The following is a 24198-nucleotide window of genomic DNA, read 5'->3' on the forward strand; positions in this document are numbered from 1 at the left end:
ATATTTTTTGTACAATGGAGGTAGAGTGGATAGGACAATAATTTAAACCCCACGGGCCTTAATGCCAGGACACCTTTTGTTCCATCCAGGTTCTAGTAGACCTAGAAATAAACTACAGGTATACTAAGGCTTAGGGATGGCATAATACATTTCAACATTTTAGTTTTCAGTTCCCCCCACTTGTTCTTTTACAAATGTAAAATGTACAACTGATGCCTCTTTTCCCTAAAATTAAAGTGTGTTCTGGGAATGAAAAGAAGGTAATAGTCGGAAGATGGAAAGAGCAACACAACATCCTTTTCATAGTAGTTTCACCTGATTTTTCTCATACCATTCTGAGTCTTATTCTATAAAACATGAGTAATAACCGCTTCCCCGAAACTCGAATATTCAACTTAATGGAGACAGATAATTTTTAACTTAACATTTAATGAAAACAGAGCATTTTAACAGGTTCTACGCACACATGGTTCTAATATTGATTTGCTGTTACCTTATTTTTAAAAAGGGGGCGGTGGGGATACAGAGGCTAGGTTACCCTGGCCCGGATGCGAGTTACACAACTCAGATGTCCTCGAGTCTACAAAGCATCAACTGAAACCAATACAGCCTGTTTCTACCAACATATCAAACTTTCTTTTGCCTTTTAAAACTATCAAATGGGCACATGCCTGAGGCGAAAGCTTCAGGCCAATGGGTTTTTAAGGGCTGCTTAAGAACCAGAACTAAGGATACAGCCTCTAGTTCAAAATATGCTCTTCCTTCTAAAAATGTGACACAAAGAATAATTTACACCAACTGCTTTTTATTATTGAGTTTCAAAAATCTTTCACAAGATGTTTAAAAAAAAAGAAAAAAAAACGAAAAAACTTTACAACCACAACTAATGCAGTTTTTTCCATGTTCCCAGTCAGCTCCAAACCCATTGTGTGCAAAGCCCATTTTTCCATGCACTTAAATGATAGATACAGGCTATGAAATTCTTTATTCTATTTGTAGCAGCTTATGCGGGTGCAGCCAAACACAAAGCTTCGGGACAAATTGTACACAAACTTTACAATGTGGGATTTGAATTTAAAATATTAAACAAAAAAAACTCTACACAAAACCGATAAAAATTAAGCACAGATGCCAAGACTGAAACTTAAAACCCATGTGTGAAAGGGGGTCTTGTTTCCTTTCAAGTGCTTTATTTTGCTACAGAACAGTCAAAATGAAGATGTAAAGCTTTGTGGTTAGCTTAAATTATACACTCTGGAGATACTATACCAATTTTAAAAGTTACACATAGACCAACAGATGTCCATCAGTTCATCCCGACTGACCCAGACACTCCAGCTGGATCGCCGAAAACAAACCAGGCAAACGTGGAAAGAAAATCCACTTGTGCAATTTGTCTGTAGAGTTTACTGATGGGCACACTGCACCCCTGGCCCATGATGGCTGCTGCTCTCTTCGTCAGAGCTATCATTGTAGGCTTCACGCCGCTGGCCACCTCCTGAGCCCCGGGTGCTATCGAATTCCTGAAGCTCTACCTCCTCTGTGTCTCCAATTATGTTGGGAACTTCTGGTCTAGAGGGCAGAAGATCTTCTAGTTCCTTAATTTCAACAGACAAGAACAAGGTTAGTTGCAAGATATCTTCACTAACCTCCCTTTTGATCCCTTTCAAGGTGTGTGCTTCGTTGAGAGTGAAAATAGATGTCTTTGCACTGTAAGCCAGACCACAAACTGATGACCCACAGGCCAAATCTGCAGACATCTTTTGTGCAACCCACATATTGCTTAGAAAAAAACAAAAGCAAAACAAAATTAGTTGCCAACGCTTAAACACTGGAAAATGTTACACCAGCCATCTCTTCCTGCATGGAATAACCAGAAGATGCTAAGCTGGGGACTGCCCTCTTCAGGTGAGGAATTGCTCTCCAGGGGGTCCCAACCTCCCACCAGCCCATCACACCCAATCTGCTTTACTCCTTTACTATTCCCCGCTTGGCCCCACAAACATTTACACCAGCAATCCTCATTTTATTAACAACCAGGACAGCCCATTAATCACTCAAATACTTAAAAAGTTAAAAGTTGTGTGATCTAATCTTAGCACCAAAACCAAATGGAAGGTGAAAAGAAACAACTGTTATTATGCCTTAAGTCATCTGTTGCTTACATTTGGAGAACACTTACAGAAAGCTTGTCTGGGTTGATCCAGTTGTTTTCAGGAAACTGCACATCAAACTTTATGTAAAGATCACCTTTTTCAAAGGGATTACGATACTGCGGCATCCCTTCACCGCGCACGACACGGACACATCCTATTATTGGAGTCAGTAATGGGGAAGCAGTAAGAATTTCATCCAAGAAGAAAGGTGCTCCATAACATTAAGAGTCACCTACTCTAAAAAAATGACAAACTGTACAAGAACACATGGATTCTTGGATCAGACAAAAATCGTGATTTACCTGGTTCAATCACTTTGCCTGGGGGGTATTTTACCACAATCTGACGACCATCAAGGTGCTTAAATGTGAACTGAAATCCACACAGAGCTTCAACAAGTCCTATCTTATATGTCATGTGCAAATCATTCCCATCTCTCTGGAACACCTACAAATAAAGTGCACAAGAAATATGTTTTTAAAAAAATGATGGCACCATACTCTGTTGTGCTGTGTTCCTCGAATCGATTTCAAAACTTTAATTCTACCATTCACCGCAGAAGCCAAACTGCCACCGTTCCAAATTCCCTAAATTTATGTAAGGAAACCTAGCTATTCTCAAGTAATATGCTAGAAACTTCTATCAGACAAGCTCTGGAATTGTGAAAACAATGGCTCATAAGGCACAGCTGAGGCTCCAAAACCAGAACTGGGTATATTCCGCAGGCCCATTTCCTGATCCTGCTTCTGCGCAAAAAGGTGTAGAAAGCCCAGCGGGGTTCTGTACAACCAGTTGACCCTGGAGTGCTCTCCAGACGTGAGCCTAACAAAAGGGTCCAAGTTCAACATAAAAAGTTGAACTAGTAATGCTCAGTCTGTACAGAAGCTTAAATCCCATGCTTCACACATACATAAACGAGTTTTATCTCACCTAAAATCCAAAACTTGCTTAGATGAATGTAAATCAAACAGAATAAACCTATGGACTAGGTCATGCAAAGATTATTCAATAAACCTAGACTGCTTCCAAGCTTTCAATGTGTCAGAGAGAAGAGGAAAGCTGAAAGATATCCCCTTTTCTTAAATTATCCTCCTAAAGTTCCCCACGAAGGAAAGTTACTCTCACACCATTACCTTGACCAGGGGTCCTGGACCAGCTGCCTCAGCAGCACCAGGAAACCTGCATCATCTTTCACCAAATGTCCTTTCATTAAATTACAATAATATTAGAAGCAGGGAGCAAGAAGGGACACCATGTTCCTCGATAGAGGGCTCAACGTAAAGTGATTCCAATAAAAAATGGTATCAGAGTTTGTTTTTTGTGTGTAAGGGGGTGTGTGTGGGAGGGGAAGGTGTTAAGGTAGTCAAGATGATGCCAAACTTCAGAGAATAAACAAGCAAGAACACCCAGGGAATTTCTGAAAAACAAGATTAATGGGAGGCACTACCAAGAACCAGACAGTAAACCACTGAAAAGCTATAATAATTTATGAAAACAAAGGATGGTGTGTAGTGGGGGTGGGGGACTAGCATCGCCAGACACTGTGGTTCTACGCAGCACAAGTGCACCCAGCTCACCCTACAATCTCACATGCACCATGAACGAGGAACACACATGATATCCTCCCCAAACTGACTGATTTGGATCAGAACATCTAGACTGTTTCAGATGCAGCGTGAACCGTAATCTCATGGCCTCACACTTACTTCAACACGAGTGTTGGGAGCAGAGAGAAAAAAAGCCCTAAACAAAGTAATTAGAAGCTTTTTCATGAACTAGTTCAAACTAGTCAAGTTTTCTTCAGAAGGTTTAGAGTATTTTCAGTGGTATAAATTAAACAACTGCCTAAATCTCATCTTGGGGTCAAATTTACTTGTCATAATAAAGCCAAGAAGGAACCTTTGCCTTCTTACTATATGACCGTCCATTCTAACCTTTACCATTTCTACGTTTTACTTTAGATAACCAATGACATCTGCTGTCTGTTGGAAATTCCACGCAATTCCACTGCTGCCAACAATTTTAAGTGACTTACTTCCAAACGCCTCCGACAGCCCCAAGGAAGAAAAGCAGCTTATTCGTTACCTCGTTTGATTCTACACCAGCCTCTGAGAGAAGACTAGCTTTGTTTTCAGTTAAGCAAGCCAAGCCCAGGGAGGCCAAAGCTAGTAAATGGGAGTCAGAACTTAAGTCCCTTGTCTCCACAACCAGTGACCTCTATTTTGCAAATCCCCATTTAATGATACGGCAACATGAAAGACTGAACTTAGTTAGGGGGACAAAATTTCACCATCAGTTTGACATGCCCCAAACCCAAAAATATCGTTTCTGCTCTGCTCCAAATAAGCATTACTTTGTAACTTCCTCACGCCAGTCCCGCGGCTGCACTGCCAGACATCAAGTGATAACTGCCCCAGTGATATACCAGTGAGAATACCCACACCCTGTGCCATCTTACAATACAGCTGACTCTAGTCTCTGCCCAAGGGGACTATAAACATCAGTTACGCGGCTGCCTTCCTGCCTTGTATGGTGTCTGTCATGCATGGAAGATTAAGCAAATGAGGAAATGGCTTAAAATGCCAGTTAATAGAGAATCTTGTAAGAGTTACAAATATTTCAACTTGTAAGACCCCAAGGCAGAATTCTAAAAATTACTCCTCTATTTTTAAGCAATCTAGGAGACCCTTACCATTTGTGAGATTGGCAATATCCACGAAAGGACAATATCTATCTCTGTATCTATATAATTTATAGCTTTGCGGAGAAAGGCTAGTTCAGGGGAGAACACAGCCTAGATGGCATGAACCTAATCAAATTCCCAGAATTGGCCTCTCACTGTGGTTTTGTTCTCTACTGGATTCCTGACGTGGTTTAAAAAATTTATTTGTAAAAATCACCATCAAATGGGAGAAAACTTGAGTGTAAACTAAAAAGGTGGCTGACCTGGGATGTAAAGACTTCCAGAATAACCTGAATCAACGTGGTCAAATTCAAAGCCAGAACCCTGTCAAATGTTTCCATATTCAAGAATGTGGGTGATTACTACAGGGATGTTTCTCGACTAGCTTGATATACTCTTCCTGAGTAAAGGTCTACAGTATACCACATACAGCACATTAACTAACACAGGTACAATGGTAATAATCAAAAAACCACCACCAGACCACATCGTTGGGCTAATCAATTATGCTTTGTACATAACAGATACCATACAGATTCAACCAGAAATCCAAAAATGAAAACATTTTGAAACTTCAGAACCTTTCCTTTCAAGAACAGCTCGCCTGGATACCCAGTATGTAAAACAAACCAACAGCAGCACTGAGGCCTGAAGCCTTGTCCACTCCCCACCCATCAAAGGCGTTTCCCAGTGAAAAGTAAGCCACCTTAGATCACCTGGTCCAGTGCCCTTGTTTTCATAAACAAGGAAATGGGGTACAGAGACATCAGGGTTACATAAGGTCACCGTGCTGGACAATGGCCAAGCTGGGACCGAATGTGACTCCCAGGGCGCGTCTCACTGCACCTGCCTTGCTGATCTACTGAACAAGTCAACCCTTAGGAACTCAGCCTGACCTCTCCACAACTTCGGCCTGTGTTCAGGGTTGCTCCAGAGAACCCAAACAGGTCTAACCTGTATCTCACACACAAGACACATTTCTGAATAAAACAAACAAAAAGGAAATTACCTCGTGTTCTTTCTCCTGTAGCAAAAGAACAATGTCTCCTGGTTCTACTCCGGGAGCCTGGTCTGCTTCCCCTGTGAATGTGATTCTCTGTCCATGTTTCATGCCTTTGTCCACGTGGACTTCAAGAATCTTGACCTCTTTAATCACCTTCTTCCCTTCACATTTTTTACAGCGGTCCTTTTCATTAATTACCTCTCCTGCAAAGAGAGGTCATTCAAACTTCCAGCAAGAGTACTATACTGCACTCTAGGTAAGTTAGGTCTTGGTAATGCCTTTATTCATTAAATACATTTTCTGAACTTCCTTTAATTGCTACCCAAAGTTTAAAGCATCATTCCTAACAACAAAAACTCACATCTTACTGCTACCCAGTCTCCTCTATTTCAGAGTATAATATACCTTAAAATACTTTCTTGGCTCCTGACTTTACTTCCTAAAGTTAAAGCCTAAGGATCAACGAAACAATGGGTGGTCAGATGATGGAGCTTCTACAAACGCATCTTCATATTTTGTTTTCAGTCTTAGTTTCATATAAGTTTAACAATGAACACAGAACTCAAAATTTTAAATATCCTTTATGGTTGTTTTCTACGATGTATAGTTGGTACTGGATTTTATTTGGTTGTTTTCTACGATGTATAGTTGGCACTGGATTTTATTTATTTCATACACTAAAACCTGCTCAGATGACCTATTACGGATCTCCCCCTTACTGAGGTACACGATCACTGAGAATTTCCAAAACCAATTAGAGATGGTTGAATTTAACTGGCACTGGCACCTCTCCATACCATGTTTAGGACAACACAGTTTCTTTTCTCTTCTAGGTATTCTTCTGAAATATTTGACAGTATATAATAAAGTAAAATTGAAGTTGTACATAGCAGATTGTGAAAAAATTGCATAGATTTCTAACCACTGACTATTCACACACTTTGATGCTTAGATGACATGTATAATTAATGACTTCAGGGACTGTTTCTAGAACGCTGACTTTGCAAAGTATGCTCTAAAAAATGCCAGTTCCTAAAAATTGGTAATAGTACATGGAAGATTTTCTGTCAACTTGGGTTTGATAGCCGCAGTTGTCAGCAACTGCAATAACGTACAATGCACTGAGATTCTCTAGGAGGGGAATATAATACGAAGCTTCTCCGAATTATCTCATCACTTCCAGAAGCAACTTAGTAAAGGATGTTCTAAAACTGTGCTGTCCAATATAGTGGCCACTAGCCATACGTGGCTAAGTTCAAATGAATTAAAATGAAAAGTTGAGCTCCCCAGTCACGCTAGTCACATTCCAAGTACTCAGCAGCCACAGGAGGCTAGTGGCTACCGCACTAGACGTTGCATACAGAGAACACTTCCACTTCCATCATCTCAGAAAAATGCTTTTGGATACCACTGCTCTAGAACAGGGGCTGGCAAATGAAGGCTCACGGCCCAATGGGGCACGTCCTTGTTGGCGTAAGGAACGTTCAACTGGAAGACAGTTGTGCCCATTTGTTTCCATACTGTCTGTGGCTATAAAAGCGCTAAGGGGCAGAGGTGAGCAGCAGTTTCAGAAACAATTCTGCCCACAAAGCTTAAAACATTTACTTTCGTGAGAAGAGCTTCAATCACAGTATCTAGCCTCAAAAGCTAACTAAAGCTTACAGTTAAATCCCCCAACTTTACCAGAATGGTAACTAAACAATTTTCTTTTTCCTCTTTATCAAATATCACCTTTTAAATATAAAAGGACAGCACACTGCCCATCTTTTTGGAATTTAGAAAAGAGGAACATTTCACTGAACATAATAGTTACTGTTTTATCTGTGTTCACTGGGCCTCTAGATGATGGAATAATTATTTTCACATTTTCCTTTTAGAACTCTGTATGAGATGAACACAAACGTGCGTTAAAAAAGAAAAACTGTAAGCCTCTCCCCGTTCTGTATTCCCAACCATTCCAACTAAAAGCAGAGGGGCCGGGCACGTGTACCTTCTCCGTTACAGTCGGAACAGACAGACTGCATCTGCTGTACCATCCCCGGAGCCAGCTGTCTTATCATGATGCGAACACCTCGACCCCGACAGGCACTACACTTCTGCACGGCTCCAGACTTTCCTCCTTGGCTACAGCAAGCAAAAGTACCAATTAGATGTTTGCCCAGAGACCATTCCAGTAGGTCATGACAAATAGGAATTGTGCTTTTCACCTTTAACCGTGCTCTTCAACCCCCAATGACTGGTACTTAAACTGCCATTCAGAAGTATCAGAAAATGTTCTGTGTTGGGTAGTTTTAAATCATGAACAATTTTTATCTGGAATAGACTCAATGTACCACTGAAAGAACAGATTAAATTTATTTCAGGGACAAGAACACACACTTACCCACTGCATGCACTACAGAGTACATTCTTGCTAAGTTGTAGTTTGGTTGTCTTGCCATTATACAGATCTTCTAAAGATACTCTGGGGAGAAAAGAATTAGGTTCAATCAAATTTGCCAAGTTCTCTTAAATACAAGATATAAATGACAGCTGGTACAGTGAATTCCACTACAACCTTTTAAAACGAAGACTTCAAAAACACATTAAGTCATCTGACTGAGATTTTATTTTGTGGCTCCAATTAGCAGGCAGACTTTATGGTTCTGGACAGTGCATATGGTGTCCAAAGCCAGAACCTACAGGATCAAGCCAACAGTCTGCAGCGCTGCCTTTTCTGATAAAGCTGGTAACTAACTGCTCAAACCAAAGCACCACAACCTTCTTCTGGCCTCAGGCAGGAGCCCTCCACCGAATCTAAGCCTCTGAAGAAGGTACAATTATTCTCCCCATTTTACAAGACAAAATCAAGGCACAGAGAGGTTCAGTGATCTGCCCAAGATCCCAGACTGCCTAGCTCTAGAGTCCACGCTCTATTACAAGGCTCTCATCCCTCCAAAAACAATTTGCAAAGGCTACAAAGTCATATGACAACCTATGGGAGGCACTCAGATTGCATGTCTCAAAAAAAAAAAAAAAAAAAAGTGGCCTTATCTACAGCGTGACAGAGAAGAGGAAAAGTGTTCGTCAGAGGAAAAAAAGAACAGCTTTTCAACAGAGAGCCTACAAGTGTTAGAGCACTGAAGAACCCAGTGAGTTATCTGTACAACTGTGTATCTGAACAACTTGTATCAGCTTTTCAAAGAGCTCTACGACCCAAAACAGGGTGATTTAAAAAAATCTATTAAAAAATACCACTGATAAAACCCAACTCGCCTTTATTCACACAGCATATGTGAATTACAGAACCATTCCTTTCCAAACTAACCTAAAAAAAAAAAAAAAAAAAAACCAAACCTATGTACATCAGAAGTCTCAAAACTACTCTTCATTTAGGATCTGGCAGTGATGCACTGAGTCTGGTCTTACCCTTCTCACTGCGTTTTTAAATCTCCTTTACTAGTACATGTTTACTTTAAAATAGAGGAACAAAAAATAGTTGGAAGTATTCTGCAAAGCACCTATCCTATTTTGTGGCATTTGGATTTTCTCAAAATTTTTATCTTAAGCTAAAACTTCCTACATTCTAGGCAGTATAAGAATAAAACACTTATGAACAAAACATTACCAGCACTTCCAAATACTGACACATCTACAGCTTAACCTCAGACAAAAGCACTTGGTTGCATCTGTCTTTTGTACTTCATAAGACCTTTCACCAATCGTTTACAGAAAATGAACAGGTAGGTCTTTTCCCCTGACGTATTAAATTTCAATTAGTATGCAAAACCACTATTGAAGAGGCCAGAAAAACCCTCACTTCAACAAACATGGCCAAGGAAGGAAAAATGTGGGTAACGGTCTGGCAAAGCTGGCACCCTTCCCCAGTGGGACTAAACTGGCACAGTCCTCTACAGTACAATTTAATTGTATTTATCGGCCTCAAAACACGGATGCCTGCCTGGGAATCTGTGCCAAGTAGAGACAAAGCTGTATATAAAGATACTCACAGCAGCACTATTTATTACAGAGAAAAACATCCTATAGAAAAGGTGAATGATCAAAAAAATCATGGAATGGAATATTATAAAGTCACACAAAATGAAACGTTGTCCTAATAGGGAAATTTAAAATAATGTTAAAAGAAAACAGTAGGGAATAAAACTGCATTTACTGTAGAGTATGAAAAAAATCTTATGGAGAAGATGAAGAACCGTAAGATACAGTAAACACTCTCTTCATCCTATTTACTTCCTAGACCATTTCTATATCAAAGAAAAATCCAGAAGAACTAATCCATACTGCCTATTATTGTTGCGATGATATCCAAATGATAATTTATTTCTGAGGGTTAATTCTTTTAAAATACAAACACATTTAAGAATAAGACTCAAACAATGTAGCAGATTATGCTTTACTTCCTCTAATCTACTCAAATGTATAAATTACATAACATGAATTACAAATAAACACTTGAAATTCAATCTTTACTAGCATTTGCTAGTAAAATCATTATTGGTTAATGAATAAATTAACAGGATAAAAGACCTCACAATTTTGCAAATTAAAATAGCTATTTTCATATTGTAGAGGGCTCATGGGTTCCCAGTCTAAGATCAAGGTCAGACACTATTCATATGTTGGCAGGTTAATGTCAGGCTTGAAGCCAGCAAGATCCATGGAAACCAATTTAGAAGAGTTCACACTGAGGATCAAGTAATGAGTGACTATAACATGTAAATAAACTAGCCAGATAGTCACTCACTGTTTAAGTTTTTAAATAAAAGTTAATTTGAAAGATTTAAATACGTCAAAGAGGAGAATCTTCGTAATTAAAAATTTAAACCATATAGTAACAAGCAGCATCAGAAGCATAAAACAAAACGACCTTCCTACTCAGTAAAAACACCAACCATCAAGATTTTAGCAAAAAGCAAACACCCAGGTTATCAAATTCAAATGAGGACAGTAAAGCAAATGGAAGATTTTATTTTCTGATGAAGGACAGAACATTTTTGGATACCTTTTCTCTTACTACTGAAGATTACTACTTGGAAAAAAAAAAACCACTTAGTTGTTGTTTTTTTTAAAAAGAAAAAAAGATATTCACTTGAGTGGATGCATCATGTCTTCTCCTCTTCTTCTGCCATTTCGACTTCTACTCTGATTGCCCATGAAGCCGAACAATCCCCCACCAAAAATGTGAGAGAAAATATCATCCATGCCACCTCCTCCGCCGCTGCCTTCCCGAAGACCTTGTTCACCGTATCTGTCATATAACTCACGCTTCTCAGGATTTGATAGTACTTCATATGCAAAACTGATTTCTTTGAACTATAATGAGAAAGGAAAACAATTGGATTTTCAAATAGAAGGGTGGGTGGGGAAAGGCTACAGGAATTCAGAGTCTACTTAATTCTACAAGCTACAAGTAGCCTTTGGTTTGATTCCAATCCTAGTTATCACCGACCACTACCCAGAATGTTAGCATTCTTACTACAAAAACAAAATACTCTTAACACAAAAACTTGGCTGTATGGACATAAATGGACTTTTCTTACAACATTCCTTTTTTCAAAGAGGGCAACTTAAGTTTAAAACTGAAACGTCAAGGGGAAAAAGTCTCAAATAACTTACTTTGTCACCAGCATTTGGATTCTTATCAGGATGGTATTCCTTGGCTAACTTTCTGTATGCCTTCAATAAAGGACAAAAAAAAGTTACATACAAAGACCCATTTAAAGATTTACAACTACAACCTAATATTCTGAGCAGCAGTGTTGTGAAATCCTAACGTTCCAAAAAGTATCTTTTAGTCATTGGGATTATTGGCATTTTCCATCTTAAAACTGTTCCAATAACAAAGCCACAGTAGTAACACCTGAAAATAGGTTATACTGAAGCCAGATACAAGCAATGAAACAACGCCACAGAGAAAAACAAAGTGTTAATAAATCCCCACTTTTGCTATTGCCAAATGTCTTTGACGGCCAGTAACTAGATCAAGAAGACGCTAATCAACTCTAAGAAGAAATGATTGCTAAGCTTTGCAAACTGCAAAACATTATTACTAAAAATTAAGCAAAGGTAGGTAAGAATCCCTGCTCACGAAGGCTCCTCTAAATGTACCACGAGGAAGAAGCCACGGGAAGCTCGCAGGTCCTGTTTTCTTTTCTTTCATACAGTGGACTAATGTGGGGTCTTCGTGATTGGAGTGACCTCAGACTTAGTGAAATTACATAAATGTAGGTGGCTGAGAGATACAGCACTTAGGACTCCATTCAGACACATGAATTACATAATAGAAACCAGCACTTCCGGTAAGGCAGCAGGAAGTCCATTTTACCCTCCACTGCCCGTGCCACTGCCCTGGGGGCATTCTTCTTTTTCCCAGCTGACAAATCCGAATGCTCTGAGCCCCGCGAGGATGCGCTGGGGCTCCATCAAAGCCTCAAGTGCTTTGAAATCCTGAGGTGACAGGTTCGCGGCACCGCGAGGAGCGATAATGAGGCCTTCCATTTATTTTTAGTCAGTGTACACTCAGGTGTTTGGCCAGGACCCACGGCGGGCCCAGGGCCGTGAGGTTACCTGCCCACGAACAATGCACGCAAACGCGGACCCACGCCGCCTCGGGGTCAACGCGCACGGAGGCGGCAAGGGCGGAGCTGCGGGCGCCGCGGCGCCCGGGAAACCTCCCCGGCGGCCCCGAGGCTCCGGCGGGGGCGGCCCGACCCTCCCTTCCGCCGGGCCTCACACCAGCCCGACCCGCTCCCGGCGTCCGCGGCGCGGACAGCTTGTCTCCCGGGGCCGGGATGCGCCGGGCGCCTCGGCCCAACCTGTTTTTCCAGGGTGGTGACCTCGGCGCGGGGAGGGCCGGGCAGGCAGCTGCGTCCCAGGAGCGCCCGGCGCCCGGCGCCCGCCGGGGGAGGGAGGAAGGAAGCGTTTTCCTCGTGTTATGCGCAGGGGTGGGTTTTATTTGCTGCATCTGAGGGCGGGCGGGGCCGGCGGCCCAAGGTCAGCCGAGGCCGGAGAGCGCGCCCCGCGGCAGGCCGGTCTCGCCGCCGCCGCCCCCCAGCCCGGGCCCGTGGCGGCCGGCGCCGGCTCGCGGGCCGCCGGGGAGCGCGCGGCCTGGACGCCCCAGCCGCGCAGGCCCGCGCCCCTCACGCCCTCCCGCCCGGCTCGCTCCCCAGCACCTTCTTCAGCTCGTTCTCGCTGGCGCCGGGCGGGACGCCCAGGATGTCGTACAGCTTCGTGTCGACCACGTTCGCCATGGCGACCGGCCGGGCAGCGCTCAGGCAGGAAGGCGGCGGAGCGGACGGAGCGCACCTCAGCGGCGGCGGCTGCAGCGCAGGCCGAGGAGACAACGAGAGGGAAGCGGGGGCGGAGCTAAACTTTGACCCCTCGCACGGCGCGCCGTGACGTCGCTGTGCGGAGCCCCGCCCCCAGAGCTCGGCCGCGGCCGCCGGGTTCGTGGGTGTCCGCCGAGCCGCGGGCGGCTGCCGGCTTCTCCTCCCGGCCCGGGCCGCCCGGGGTCCCGCGTAGAAATGGGGAGGACGGCGCGGCGCTCTCCAGGAGTCAGCTCTCTCCGAAAGGCGTGAAGGGGGTGCCGACGGGGTGCAGGGGCCGCCGTCTCGGTCAGCTTCGCGGCCGGCGGCAGAAAACTCGGTCCGGGCTCCCGCGGGAGGCCCTCCGGCTCGCCGGGCCCGTCCTCAGAACCCAGACGCCGCCGCCGGTGGACCCTTTGAGTCTGGTTCCCTCGGGGCTTACGATGAACAGCAGCACCTGAGGGTGTGCGTGTGTCGTGTGCGTTTCATATCAGGGAATTTCCAAACATTCACACAAAGTAGTAAATTACACCCAAGACGTGTACAAGACAAGTACAGCAGTCACATGTCACCAGGAGTGTCATCTGTCCCCCATACTCCCGGACCTCCAGTGTTTTAAGGAACCGATTTCGTTCATAAATACCTGAAGTCTATGTATCTAATAGATGACTTTCTAAAGCATAATCACATCATCACATTTAATGAAAAGAATTCCTTTAATTCCTAGTCCACCTTCAGATTTTCAGTTGTCTCATGAATGTGCTTTCATGATTGGTTTGTGGCATCTAGGTCCAAGCAAAGGTCTGCCTGTTGCACCTGGATCACGTGTTTAAGTCTCTTATTGGAGAGCTTTAACATTAGCTAAGAGCAGAGGTCTCGATGACGGTATGAGGCAGCCAGGCTGGGGCAGTCACTGGTAGTTGATGTTCACTGATTTATATTGACATCAGAAAGTGTTTGCTACACACTTACCACCGGGCTACTATGTAAGGTCGCTCAGACTGGGGGAGGGACTGTTACAAAAGAATAAGCCTGTCTTCTACCCACTAATGATTTACAGACACAGAAAAATAAGATGTTCTGATCCTTTGAGACCCGAACTGTAGTAAAGACTCCAGCATAAGCATCTCAGGATCATCTCTCTCCTTGGGAATCCCTTAAGACCTAGTAGTGGAGGGCCTTGCTACCCTGCCAAGGAGTTTGAGATTTATCCTGAAAGCCCTGGGGAGTAATTCATGTGAACGCGCACTCGCCGCTCCTTCCACCTAACTCCCCGTTTTCCCTCAAATCCTGTCCCATCGCTCCTCCCTCAGTGCCCTCTTCCTGGACCCCATAGCTTGGTGAACACAGCTGTCTCATTTGCGTTCCCACTGCCTTTGGCTTCTGCCGTTTGTACAAAGGTTTGATTTGAATGGTATTTTGGTGTGAGTCTGAACTCCATTAACAGGCTGTAGGTTTCTTAGGGGAAATTCAGTGCCGCACGTGGTCTGGTTTTGAATGCATTACAGGCCTCAATAATTTCAACTTCCCCACTTCCTTTTCATGTTTAGAGACGTTCATAAGAGGCAACGTAAAATGGTGCAGTTAGATTGTGTGGGTTGGTAGTCTGGCCCTGCGGGTGATTAGCAATGTGAGTTTGAGCAAGTTACTTTTCTGAGGCTCTTTCTTCATGTGTAAAATGGGATTTAATAAAATGGGTATCATTCGCTTGTTTAGAGAATTAAAGAGTTAATACAGAGTACAGGAGCTAAAACTAAGTAAGTGTTAGCAATTGTTTTTTTGCCCATTTGCGTATAGGCTGTTTCCACATCTCTACTCATCGTCTTTATTCATTTAAGTTCCTGGCTTCCCGAGCCGGAGTCCCCAATTTCCTCAATTGCCCATGTGGACAGCCCCTCCATCCTTTTTTGTGGTCTCTCCTCTGCAGATCTCCCTGCTTGCCAATTACTGTATCCTCTTCATCAGTTCCTGCTCCACATGAAAATAGGAACCGGAAACTGTCTTTATTGCAATGTTCATATAGTTTATCTTATTTTCATCTTATTTTCTTTCTGCCCATAGAACAGTAAAAGGAGCTGGATTTTTCTATTTGTTTCAGTTTTACTCGATTTTTTTTTTTTTTTTGGCAAGGGGAAAAAAACCTTCACGTGGTTCAAGTTTAGCTTCTGATATTCTAGTGAAGAGTAGCTGTGTAAATTGCCTCCTTAGCTCTAAGTGATTTTTTTTACCTGACTCATGAACTCACCAGAGTTCATATTTGTATTCTGTTTTCATTTATTTACAATAGTTTCTCCATTTCCGAGTGTTAATCGTAATCAGCATTCTTATTGGCTAATTTTACAGGTCAACGGGTTATTTCAGAACAGTTCTGTGTGTTTCACCCCGACACATGCTCTCCTCCCGGTCATCACGTGTGTCAGCGTGAGCACTGTAACATTTCAGTCCCTGATTTTGTGTTTTTAAGGTCGCTCCAGATTTAGCTAATGCCATGAAGGGAACAAGACCTTTATCTCGTTTCATGTCTCGGGCCCCAGAAAATGCTGAGTCACAGTGCATATGAGGGCTGCCCTCTCCAGGCCAATAACTTCAAGTCCCAGGCTGGAGGGATCGCAGACTGCTGCTGGGCTCACATTGTTGTTCAATTCCTTTTTAAAAATGTGGTGGGCTTGTGTGACTGTGGGGTCGGGGTGCAGAGGGAGTGTATGAAGTGCAGTGTTTTTAAGGACATTCATACTGTTCACCACTAACTGAATGCAGACCCATGGAATCACCGTACGTAGACAGCCCTGTCCACATGATTCAGGGAGGTCAGACAGTAGTTTTGCTTCCTGCTTTTTATATAACTAGTCTGGAATGTACAAAGCAGGTGATACCAGCTAAAACACTTAAAAGTATAAATAAATTAGAGGTGCTTATTAGCTATATCCAAGGAGAAATCTTGAGTAAGGAATTGAGTTTCTAAGAATGGAGTTGGAAGGGGGGGCAGTCCCCTGGAAGTGTAAATTTGGGATCCCCCCACCCAACATGTTGATGGTGCATATAGAGATAAGACTGGGTAAATTCACCTAAGATAGTTCACCCGATAATTGCACATTAGAACCCCTGGAGGAACTTTTTACAAATTCCAGTGCCAGGGCCTTTCCTCCGAGAGGTCCTGATTGGCTTGATCAGAAGTAGGGCAGGGCACTGTATTTTTTAAAACAGTCTAAGGTGATTCTATATTTGAAGACTTAGACTGTTTATACTTTTTAAAAACATTGATGCTCCTTCCCCCATGCTTCTATGAATAGCCTTATAGCCTATTTCTTCTGTATTTTTTTCAGTTGCTTCCGTAGGATACACTTCTTTAATAGAATATTGTTATTTCCATAGGATACATTTCTAGAATATTGTTCAATATTAATATTTTTATTTTGTCAATTTCACACATGAAGAACAGATGATTTTGATCTGGCATGTAATCCTTAGTCTAAAGTTATGAATTTGCTTAATAAAATTTTCACACCTTAACTGTTAGAACAATTATTATTGTACAATTGATAACATAGATTAGGAAAATCATCCAAAATCTGTAGTGACATTTGTCAAGTCTTTCTCCGAGACTTAGTGCCAAGAGGTCTTGACATACTTTAATCAGAAAAAATGAAATAGCTAAGACAGAGCAAAAAAAATGAATAGAATAGAGAAAGCTCATTCAATTCTGACTTAGTTATCAAGGTAGTCACAATTTGGGATTCCATTTGGGATTCCATTGTGGGATTCCAAATCCACAATTTGGGATTTGCCTTCTTTCTCAGTGAATTTCATTGGGTTAAAATAAATCAGTATCAAAGACACAGAAAATTCTGGTAGATAAGGACCAAGGAAAAGATCTAGGAAGCTCAGGATCCAGGAGAAAGAGAAGTAAAGGTAGACATCATGGACTAAGCTGGCAACAGTAAAAGCGGACAGGAGTGAATGGATTTGGTGCAGATTTTAGAAGGAAAGCCTGGAGGTGTGATGAGTGACCCTCATTTCTGTTCCCAGATATTTCTCCCGCCTACATTCCTAAAATCATAAAGCTTTTACATTCCAGTCCCCAGACTACATTACCTACTACACCACTTTGCATTGTTAATTTGTTGACCCCTAGGGTAATTCCGCCTTATTTCTAAAATTTTAGCTCTTGGCTCACTCACTCTCCAACTCCACTACTGTCTTAATTCTTGGCTTGTAATATATGTATAAATGATCTTTCCATACATTGTGAGGACGTACCATGATTCATTTAGTTAGTTCTTTATTGATGGACACTTGACTTGTAATTAAGATGTGTATTTATGCCAGAAATGAAAATGCCTTAGAAATTATTCTTTATTTCCCAACTATTAGAAAATAGGATTTAATTCTTCAGGGGCATTATACAAGGCTGAATCAAGTTTTGAATTTTTTTTAATAGTTTAATTTTTAAAGGAAGTTGCTTTAAATCCAAAGACAAATTTAAATTTTCTTCAGAACAGAGGGCATTAATTTAAAATATCCTGGAATTAAAGATCTCCCAGGGGACTATATAAAGCCAGCAGCCATCAGCACCAGCATTTGCCATTTGAACTTGAAGTCATTAGCTTTCTCCTGTGATTCAGGGATAGGTACCTCGAAATTGTAAGAACAGTAGCTTTGAATTACAGTTTCTAGGTCAACGTAATGGAGACATTACTTTAGTTGTGGTTGAGCTGAGAACTTGGCTAGCAGATTTTCCCTACTAAAGAAACAAGCTACTCAGTTCCAACTGGAAAAATACACAGAAGAAATTCAGGGGGCTGTTGGCCTTGGCAATGGAAACCCTCTTTCCCTCAGAAAGAAACCAAAGTGAAATATTCTTTAGGGAGATATCCATGAGATGAAACTCGCTGAAATGGTTGTAGTTCAACTCTGTGTCTCCTTGAAAGGAGATCCCATTCTGAAATTGTCTTTCAGCAAACCAAAGATAAGCCACTTAAATACTTTTTCCCTGACAGATTAGTGGACTAGCAGAAGAAGAAGGGTCTTGAACGAATAGCCCTCCTTATCTAGAAAGCCATCAGGTCAGTGGTAGCCTGAAGAGAAGTGCCACACCTCTCCACTCCTGCAACGCTTTTCTTTTCTTTCTTTTTCTTTCTCTTTCTCTCTTTCTATTAAAGTTTATTGGGGTGACAATGGTTAGTAAAGTACATAGGTTTCAGGTGTACAATTCTATAATATGTCACCTATATATCACATTGTGTGTTCACCACCAATCAGCATATATTTGATCCCTTTTACCCTGGTCTACCACACCCCAGCATTTCTTCAGTCCTTTGTCTCTTTTCTCAGCAGGACTAATGAACTCGTCAGTATTCCTTGTAACCACTCCTAGAAGGTGCCCTGGGCAAGGCCACAGACCATGGCTGCTCTCCTTCACTATGGCCGACGGCAGTAACAACCACCAGTGTTTGTTGATACTCAGTCTTGCCAGGTATATAGAACGGGCATGGCCTCCTTCCTCAAAGACCACGGGCCAGAAAGGCAGCTCCAATACTGCCTGTGTTTTCCAGCAACTGGATTCCAGAATGGGGTGTACACTGAGACATGAATGTGGTTTACCACTGATGTGAAAGATCACATTGTTTTGGGGAGATGGGAGATACCCGGTGTTATAATTGTTAGGTTCTGGATGCCATCGAAGGGCGAAGGAAATACCGTCTGTAGATCGCGCACAGGCCAAGGGCCACAGCCTGACGTCCTGTTGTGCAGTAAGTGCTCTGAGTGTGAAAGGAGTTTAAAGATTCCTCCCCTCTTCTCTGTACATTTCATGGGAGCAGGAGCTACACCTCTCTTGCTTATTTCTTCTAGTTTTACAAAGTGCTTTATACATAGTGTTAAAGAAAAAACTGTTCAAATGATGCTGGATAAAGCATGGTAAGGAAGACTTTACTCAAGGGAGGACTATTTGATAGGTCTAGGGGCCACTGGGATGGGATTTCACAGTGGGGGGAGACTGGGCTTTGCCCAATCCCAACACAGCCTGGGCAAGTGGGAATTTAGAGCCAGGGAGCAGGGTGGGGGTCAGAGGATGGAAAAGTACTGAGGGGAAGTGTCCGGGGTGAGGGGATTCTGGGTAAGCTGACGTAACAGGGGTCCTGCTGGAGTCAGGCCAGGGTGAGCAGACATCAGCTGGGGATGGTGGGGGATGAGGGACCTGATCAGGTATGGAGGATGGGGGATTTGGATTAAACTGACTTATCAAGGTTCTTGATTAAGTTGGACAATGCAGAGATGAATACAGACACCAAAAGTCAGGCCCAGCTGAGTAACATTCAGGGGAGTCTGAGAAGAGTTTGGTCAACGAGAGAACCTTTATTGATGGTAAGCAGTTAAATATGAGTGAATGAGTAAATGTATTCCTTGTATAAAATATTCATGTACTCATCTGTTTGTTCATTTCACAAATATATAGTAAGTGAAATATTTATATAGGTACTGCTCTCGGCACTTGTCATGTGGCACCATTAGACCACATGTCCCAAACTGCAATTCTTTGTTGTTCCTAAATGAACACATTTTGCTGGAGGAATATCTGATTGCTTATTTGTTTAAGGTCAATATTACCTGGTGGCCTGTATGAGAATCCAGAGAAGAGCACTGGTGAGCAAGCAGGTGCGGTGCCCACAGATTCATTTGAGCTCACTGCTCCACTGCCGTCCCTGGAGTTTGAGAGTAAGTCTCTCTCCCGGATCCGAGCTTCCGCTCTCTGTGTTTGGAAGCTCCAGGACTACTTGGGACCTCATCTAAGGCTTCGTCCTGTTCTGGTTCATGCGTTTGTCTGTGCGTTGTTGTTTGGCACCTGGGCCTGACTCCTTCAGGATGGCTATTCCACCAGAACTGTGCTGGTATTTGGCCTGAAGCTGTTCAGGCTTTGCTCCTTTAAAAGGCTCTGAGAAATGGGATCCCAACTATCTACCATGTTTCCCTGAAAATAAGACCTCACTGGAAAATAAGCCCTAGCATGATTTTTCAGGATGACATCCCCTGATCATAAGCCCTACTGCGTCTTTTGGAACATAATTTAAGATAAGACCCAGTCTTATTTTCGGGGAAACATGGTAGAATACTTGGCTCTGCTTGGGCTTGGGAAGTAACTGTCCATCCACAGCCTAGGCTCCCATGAAGCCATTTTCTCTCTGGGGTTCTGCAGCTTTCCTATGCGGGAGGGCACAGCCTGTGTGCTCTCAGATTCTCGGGTTTTAATATGTCTTTTTCGGCATTGTCCACTGGACAGCAGTGGGTGCCTTTTATCCAGATTCCATCTGTGTCCAAACCTTCACCACTTTCCCTCCGACTCTCTTTTCTCCCCTACTCAGTCTACCAGCTGTCAATCGGGGTGTCTTTGTTTTAGTCAGGGATAGGTGGAGATGGGGACGGGGTGAACAGCCAAGAGGGAATAGGGGCCATTACGTTTCTACAATGTTCCTACTCTCTTATCGTTCCTTTTAGGTTTCACTCTGGGCTACCCGGCTGGCCTCTGGCCCCATCGGCCCAGCATCGCAGCCCCCTCCTGTTACATCATGTAAAGAAAAACATTAGAAAGGCTCCACCTGGCCTGCATTTAATTGTCCAGAGGGCTCTATGCTGAAGTTGGGTCTTCCTCTCTCTCCCACTTCACAGGGTTTAAGGCAGGGTGTTTGACAAGCCTGAGCCAGAGGGCAGTAGAATCCATTCTGGGTCTGCTCCTGCGGAAAGAGGCCCCACGGGGAGCAGCTGAGAAGGCCAGGCAGGAGGCCGAGCTGCCAGGCTCAGACAGTGGCCTGGAGCAAATCTTTGGTCTGGGACACAAACAGTTTGGGGTGGGGGTGCAGTCACCTGTGTCTCCCCAACTCATACCAGTCCTTCTGGACAACGAGTTTTGGTGGTTTCCTGCTTTCAACCAACTTTCCAGATACTTCTCTACCAGCTCCTGCTGCTGTAAGAGAGAGGCATGGAAAAGATTGAGAGTCCAACACACAGTATATGTGGCTTTTCATTCACGGCTCTAAGATATGACAGGTAATTTAGAAACACTTAAGACAAAATGAATTTTATTATAATAAATAGAGACAAAGCAGGACATACATTCTATTAGGCTGAAAAAACCCTGCAGTTACTTTTTCTTTTCTTTTTTTTCTTTTTTCTTTTTTGCTGTATTATCATAAATTAAGCTTTTAGGGAAAAAGTAAAACTATGTATAGTTTTTTCCATGGCATGGACATTAAAATGTCAGTTTCCACCAGAGTCCACGAAGTCGGAGACAGCATGCATCTCTGTGGCGTCTGGCTGCTCTGCCCCGAACAGGCTCTGTCATCTTAGCAGCGAAGTCTTGCATCTTCCTAAGCGTGCTGTCACCATGGTTAAGGATGCAGAAAAGGCACTCATCTCTTTCACTCTTTCAACACCACTGATCATGCTTCATCATTTGAAAGCTGCTATTTTCCAGCCACAATTACACTTTAAATTTAGGAAAGCACTCAGCATGTAATGTAACGTCGCCAGGACTGCACAGAGTCCCGTGGCAGCTGCCAAGGTGGGTACTGGTTGGGAAGTGACTTTGCTTCTTGCCATGAGCACCAAAAACTCCAATTTTTGGCTAGCAGCTTCGAGAGTATTATTCCAAGAGTAGTACACTTATAATAACACGGTGTTAATTTCTTTATTACTTATTCTAAAAATGTGTAAAGTGATGAGTTTAAGCTGGTTGTGTAGTAGGTTTGTACAAGGTTCATTTTGCTTCATATCTTTCGTTATTTTCTCTTTCTCTTTATGACACTTCAAAGAAAATCATTTCGATCAAGAAGGTACTTGATATTCTAGATAAGGACTTGGAAATTCACTTAGCTGCAGGGAGGTATGAATGGGGTAAACTGAGCATCTTTCAGTTTGGTTTCGTGAGGGTTGTGGCGTTCTGGAGACTCATACATCAACTAACTGGGGAAGTCCCTTCTCAGGTCCAGCTAATTGTAGCCAGATGGAAAGTCAGTCCCATTTGGCAGAACTGCTGTTTCAAGAGAACACAGAAATGTAGATTTTCATGTGAAATTGTTATATGTTTTTTGAGTTATATGGAACCTATGCAAACGAATCTGTGAGCCAGATTTGTTCGGCCTATGGGTGGCCAGGTTGCAACTTCTGTTGTAGACTTTCTGGTTTACACTCCTTTTGTTGTAAAAATGAAATTGCGAGACTCTATAGGCAAGTTTGGGCAGCATTTAGCGAATCAATGCAGACAGTAGAGAAATTATTTTTAATCCAGGACAGAGAGTGAGAAATTAAGACTCCTTCCAAATGGTGGCAATATTGACACCTTTCTTCAGAGAATAAGAATAGAGAAAAAATTTGCACTAGAAGAATTTGCACATGGGGAAAGTATTTTTTAGAAAAGGATGTGACAAAAGCTGCTAAAGGAGTCTTTGGAAGATCTGAACACATTCCAGCCACTAAGTGCAGAGGAAATGCCACTGAGGGTACTAAAGGAATTCTTTATAATTTCCACTTAATTAAAAAACTCACTCCAAATCTTGGCAAATTAGCAAATGTAGTAGTATTGATTTGTTAGTCTTTCCATCATTCCTCAAACTTGCAGTAGCTTTATAATCATTCCGGATTCTGGATTCCAGTTTTTGCTTTTAAAAAATAAAATAATAACCTAGTGCCAAAGTGTAGAAGACAATGGAATGGTGAGTAACAAACAGTAGGACATGTGGCCTCGAGCCACTTGAGAAGCACAATATGGTTCGTTCCATTAGAAAATCAGCTTATGAAGGAAACAAGGTAGTTGACTGTACCTGAGTACTTGATAGATGTATCAACATGATTTAAAAGTTGATTGTACTATAACATCGATTAAAATGCTTACAGGCATTGAAAAACGGCTGAAAGGGCATAAATGGAAGGACACTGATAAATGGTGAGAAACAGGGACACTCAGGATTCATCAATCCTGCCCGACTCACTGAAGACCAGACAGTCAGAGAAGGAGCAAACCATGCTGGGTCTCTGAGCACACAGCGAAGGAAGTAAATATTTGGTCATCCATTTTCCAGGTAAGGATGGGATTACTGTTAACTCCAGACTTCATCGCCCATCTACCCAAGCGTGGAAGTGTATCTTGTCAGGCCTGGGGTCGGGGGGAAGACCTCCTTGAGAAGCTGAAACCCCAAACGTACCCCACACAAGGATGTGGAACCAAATTCACTCTTGCTGCTTGTTGTGGCAACAGGGAGCCAATGAATTAGCACAAGAATTCATCACAGACGGGTGAAATATTTGGGTATTTAGCATAGGCAAACTCCAACCTGCTCTGTGGGGACATTTCCACATGCCAGAGCACACAGGACACACGCGTGTGCATGCTCTCTCTCAGACACACACACGCCTGGGAAAGATGAGCTCATATGGGAAATGGATCTACCATTAGAGACTATCAGCAGACACCGCATCAAAAGAATCAGTACCCCCGAGAACTTGAGATAATTACACAATGTGAAAATGATCCTGCAGAAAGAGAACAGACTTGGGCTGCGGGAACGTCCAGACTGAGAGGCACCATGAAGGCTGAGCAGGATGAGTAAAGCTGATGTGCCCTTCAGGCGTCTGTTTGGCCAGGTCAGCCTTCCATAAATCGAGTGTTCTTAAAGTGGAACCCACCACACACAAAGAGAGCCCCTTGAAGGATTTGGGCACGCCTTTGGGCAGCCCTGACAAGGAGGTGACCGCTTACCAGATGCCTGGACAGAGACTTAGGCCACAGAGACTCCGAAGGACCCCTCACAGTGCCCTGTTCCCCAGGGCTTGGTGACCCACTGGACGTCGTCTCTCCTGGTCTGTGAAGGGCACTGGATTAAAAGGTGGGTGGACCTAGGAGGAAAGACGAGAGGGACTGAAATGAGTAGGGGCAGAGTGACAGCTGTCCACAGGGCCTGTGCTAACAACACATGGTCACCTAGAGAAGACAGTGCAGTGCTGCCCGTGAGCGCAGCCACGGCGTACTGCGCAGACCAGCCCACTGCGTTGCTGAAGGAGGAC

General features: G+C 43.1%; 1 protein-coding gene across 1 annotated transcript; it reads right to left on the bottom strand.

The window, feature by feature from the left end:
* Positions 1-247: 247 nt before the first annotated feature.
* Positions 248-13210, bottom strand: DNAJA2 (DnaJ heat shock protein family (Hsp40) member A2). Its single transcript, XM_033128163.1, has 9 exons — positions 13015-13210; positions 11459-11518; positions 10932-11155; positions 8226-8306; positions 7833-7966; positions 5849-6045; positions 2459-2603; positions 2183-2310; positions 248-1598 (listed from the first exon to the last, which is right to left on the bottom strand). Exons 1-9 carry the CDS (start codon positions 13090-13092, stop codon positions 1407-1409), a joined length of 1239 nt encoding a protein of 412 aa, XP_032984054.1. The 5' UTR covers positions 13093-13210; the 3' UTR covers positions 248-1406.
* Between the last annotated feature and the right edge of the window lie 10988 nt (positions 13211-24198).

The sequence above is a fragment of the Rhinolophus ferrumequinum genome, chromosome 15, assembly GCF_004115265.2.
Source record: "Rhinolophus ferrumequinum isolate MPI-CBG mRhiFer1 chromosome 15, mRhiFer1_v1.p, whole genome shotgun sequence".
In the NCBI taxonomy this organism is placed as follows: domain Eukaryota; kingdom Metazoa; phylum Chordata; class Mammalia; order Chiroptera; family Rhinolophidae; genus Rhinolophus; species Rhinolophus ferrumequinum.

Bases quoted from the DNA above. Each gene is read 5' to 3' on its own strand.
- DNAJA2 (XM_033128163.1), bottom strand. From the start codon at position 13,092: ATGGCGAACGTGGTCGACACGAAGCTGTACGACATCCTGGGCGTCCCG. The intron at 7,967-8,225 runs GTAAGTGTGTGT...TGCTTGCTGTAG, and splicing joins CTCTGTAGTGCATGCAGTGG to CCAAGGAGGAAAGTCTGGAG. The intron at 2,311-2,458 runs GTAAATCACGAT...CTCCAATAATAG, and splicing joins AGGCAAAGTGATTGAACCAG to GATGTGTCCGTGTCGTGCGC.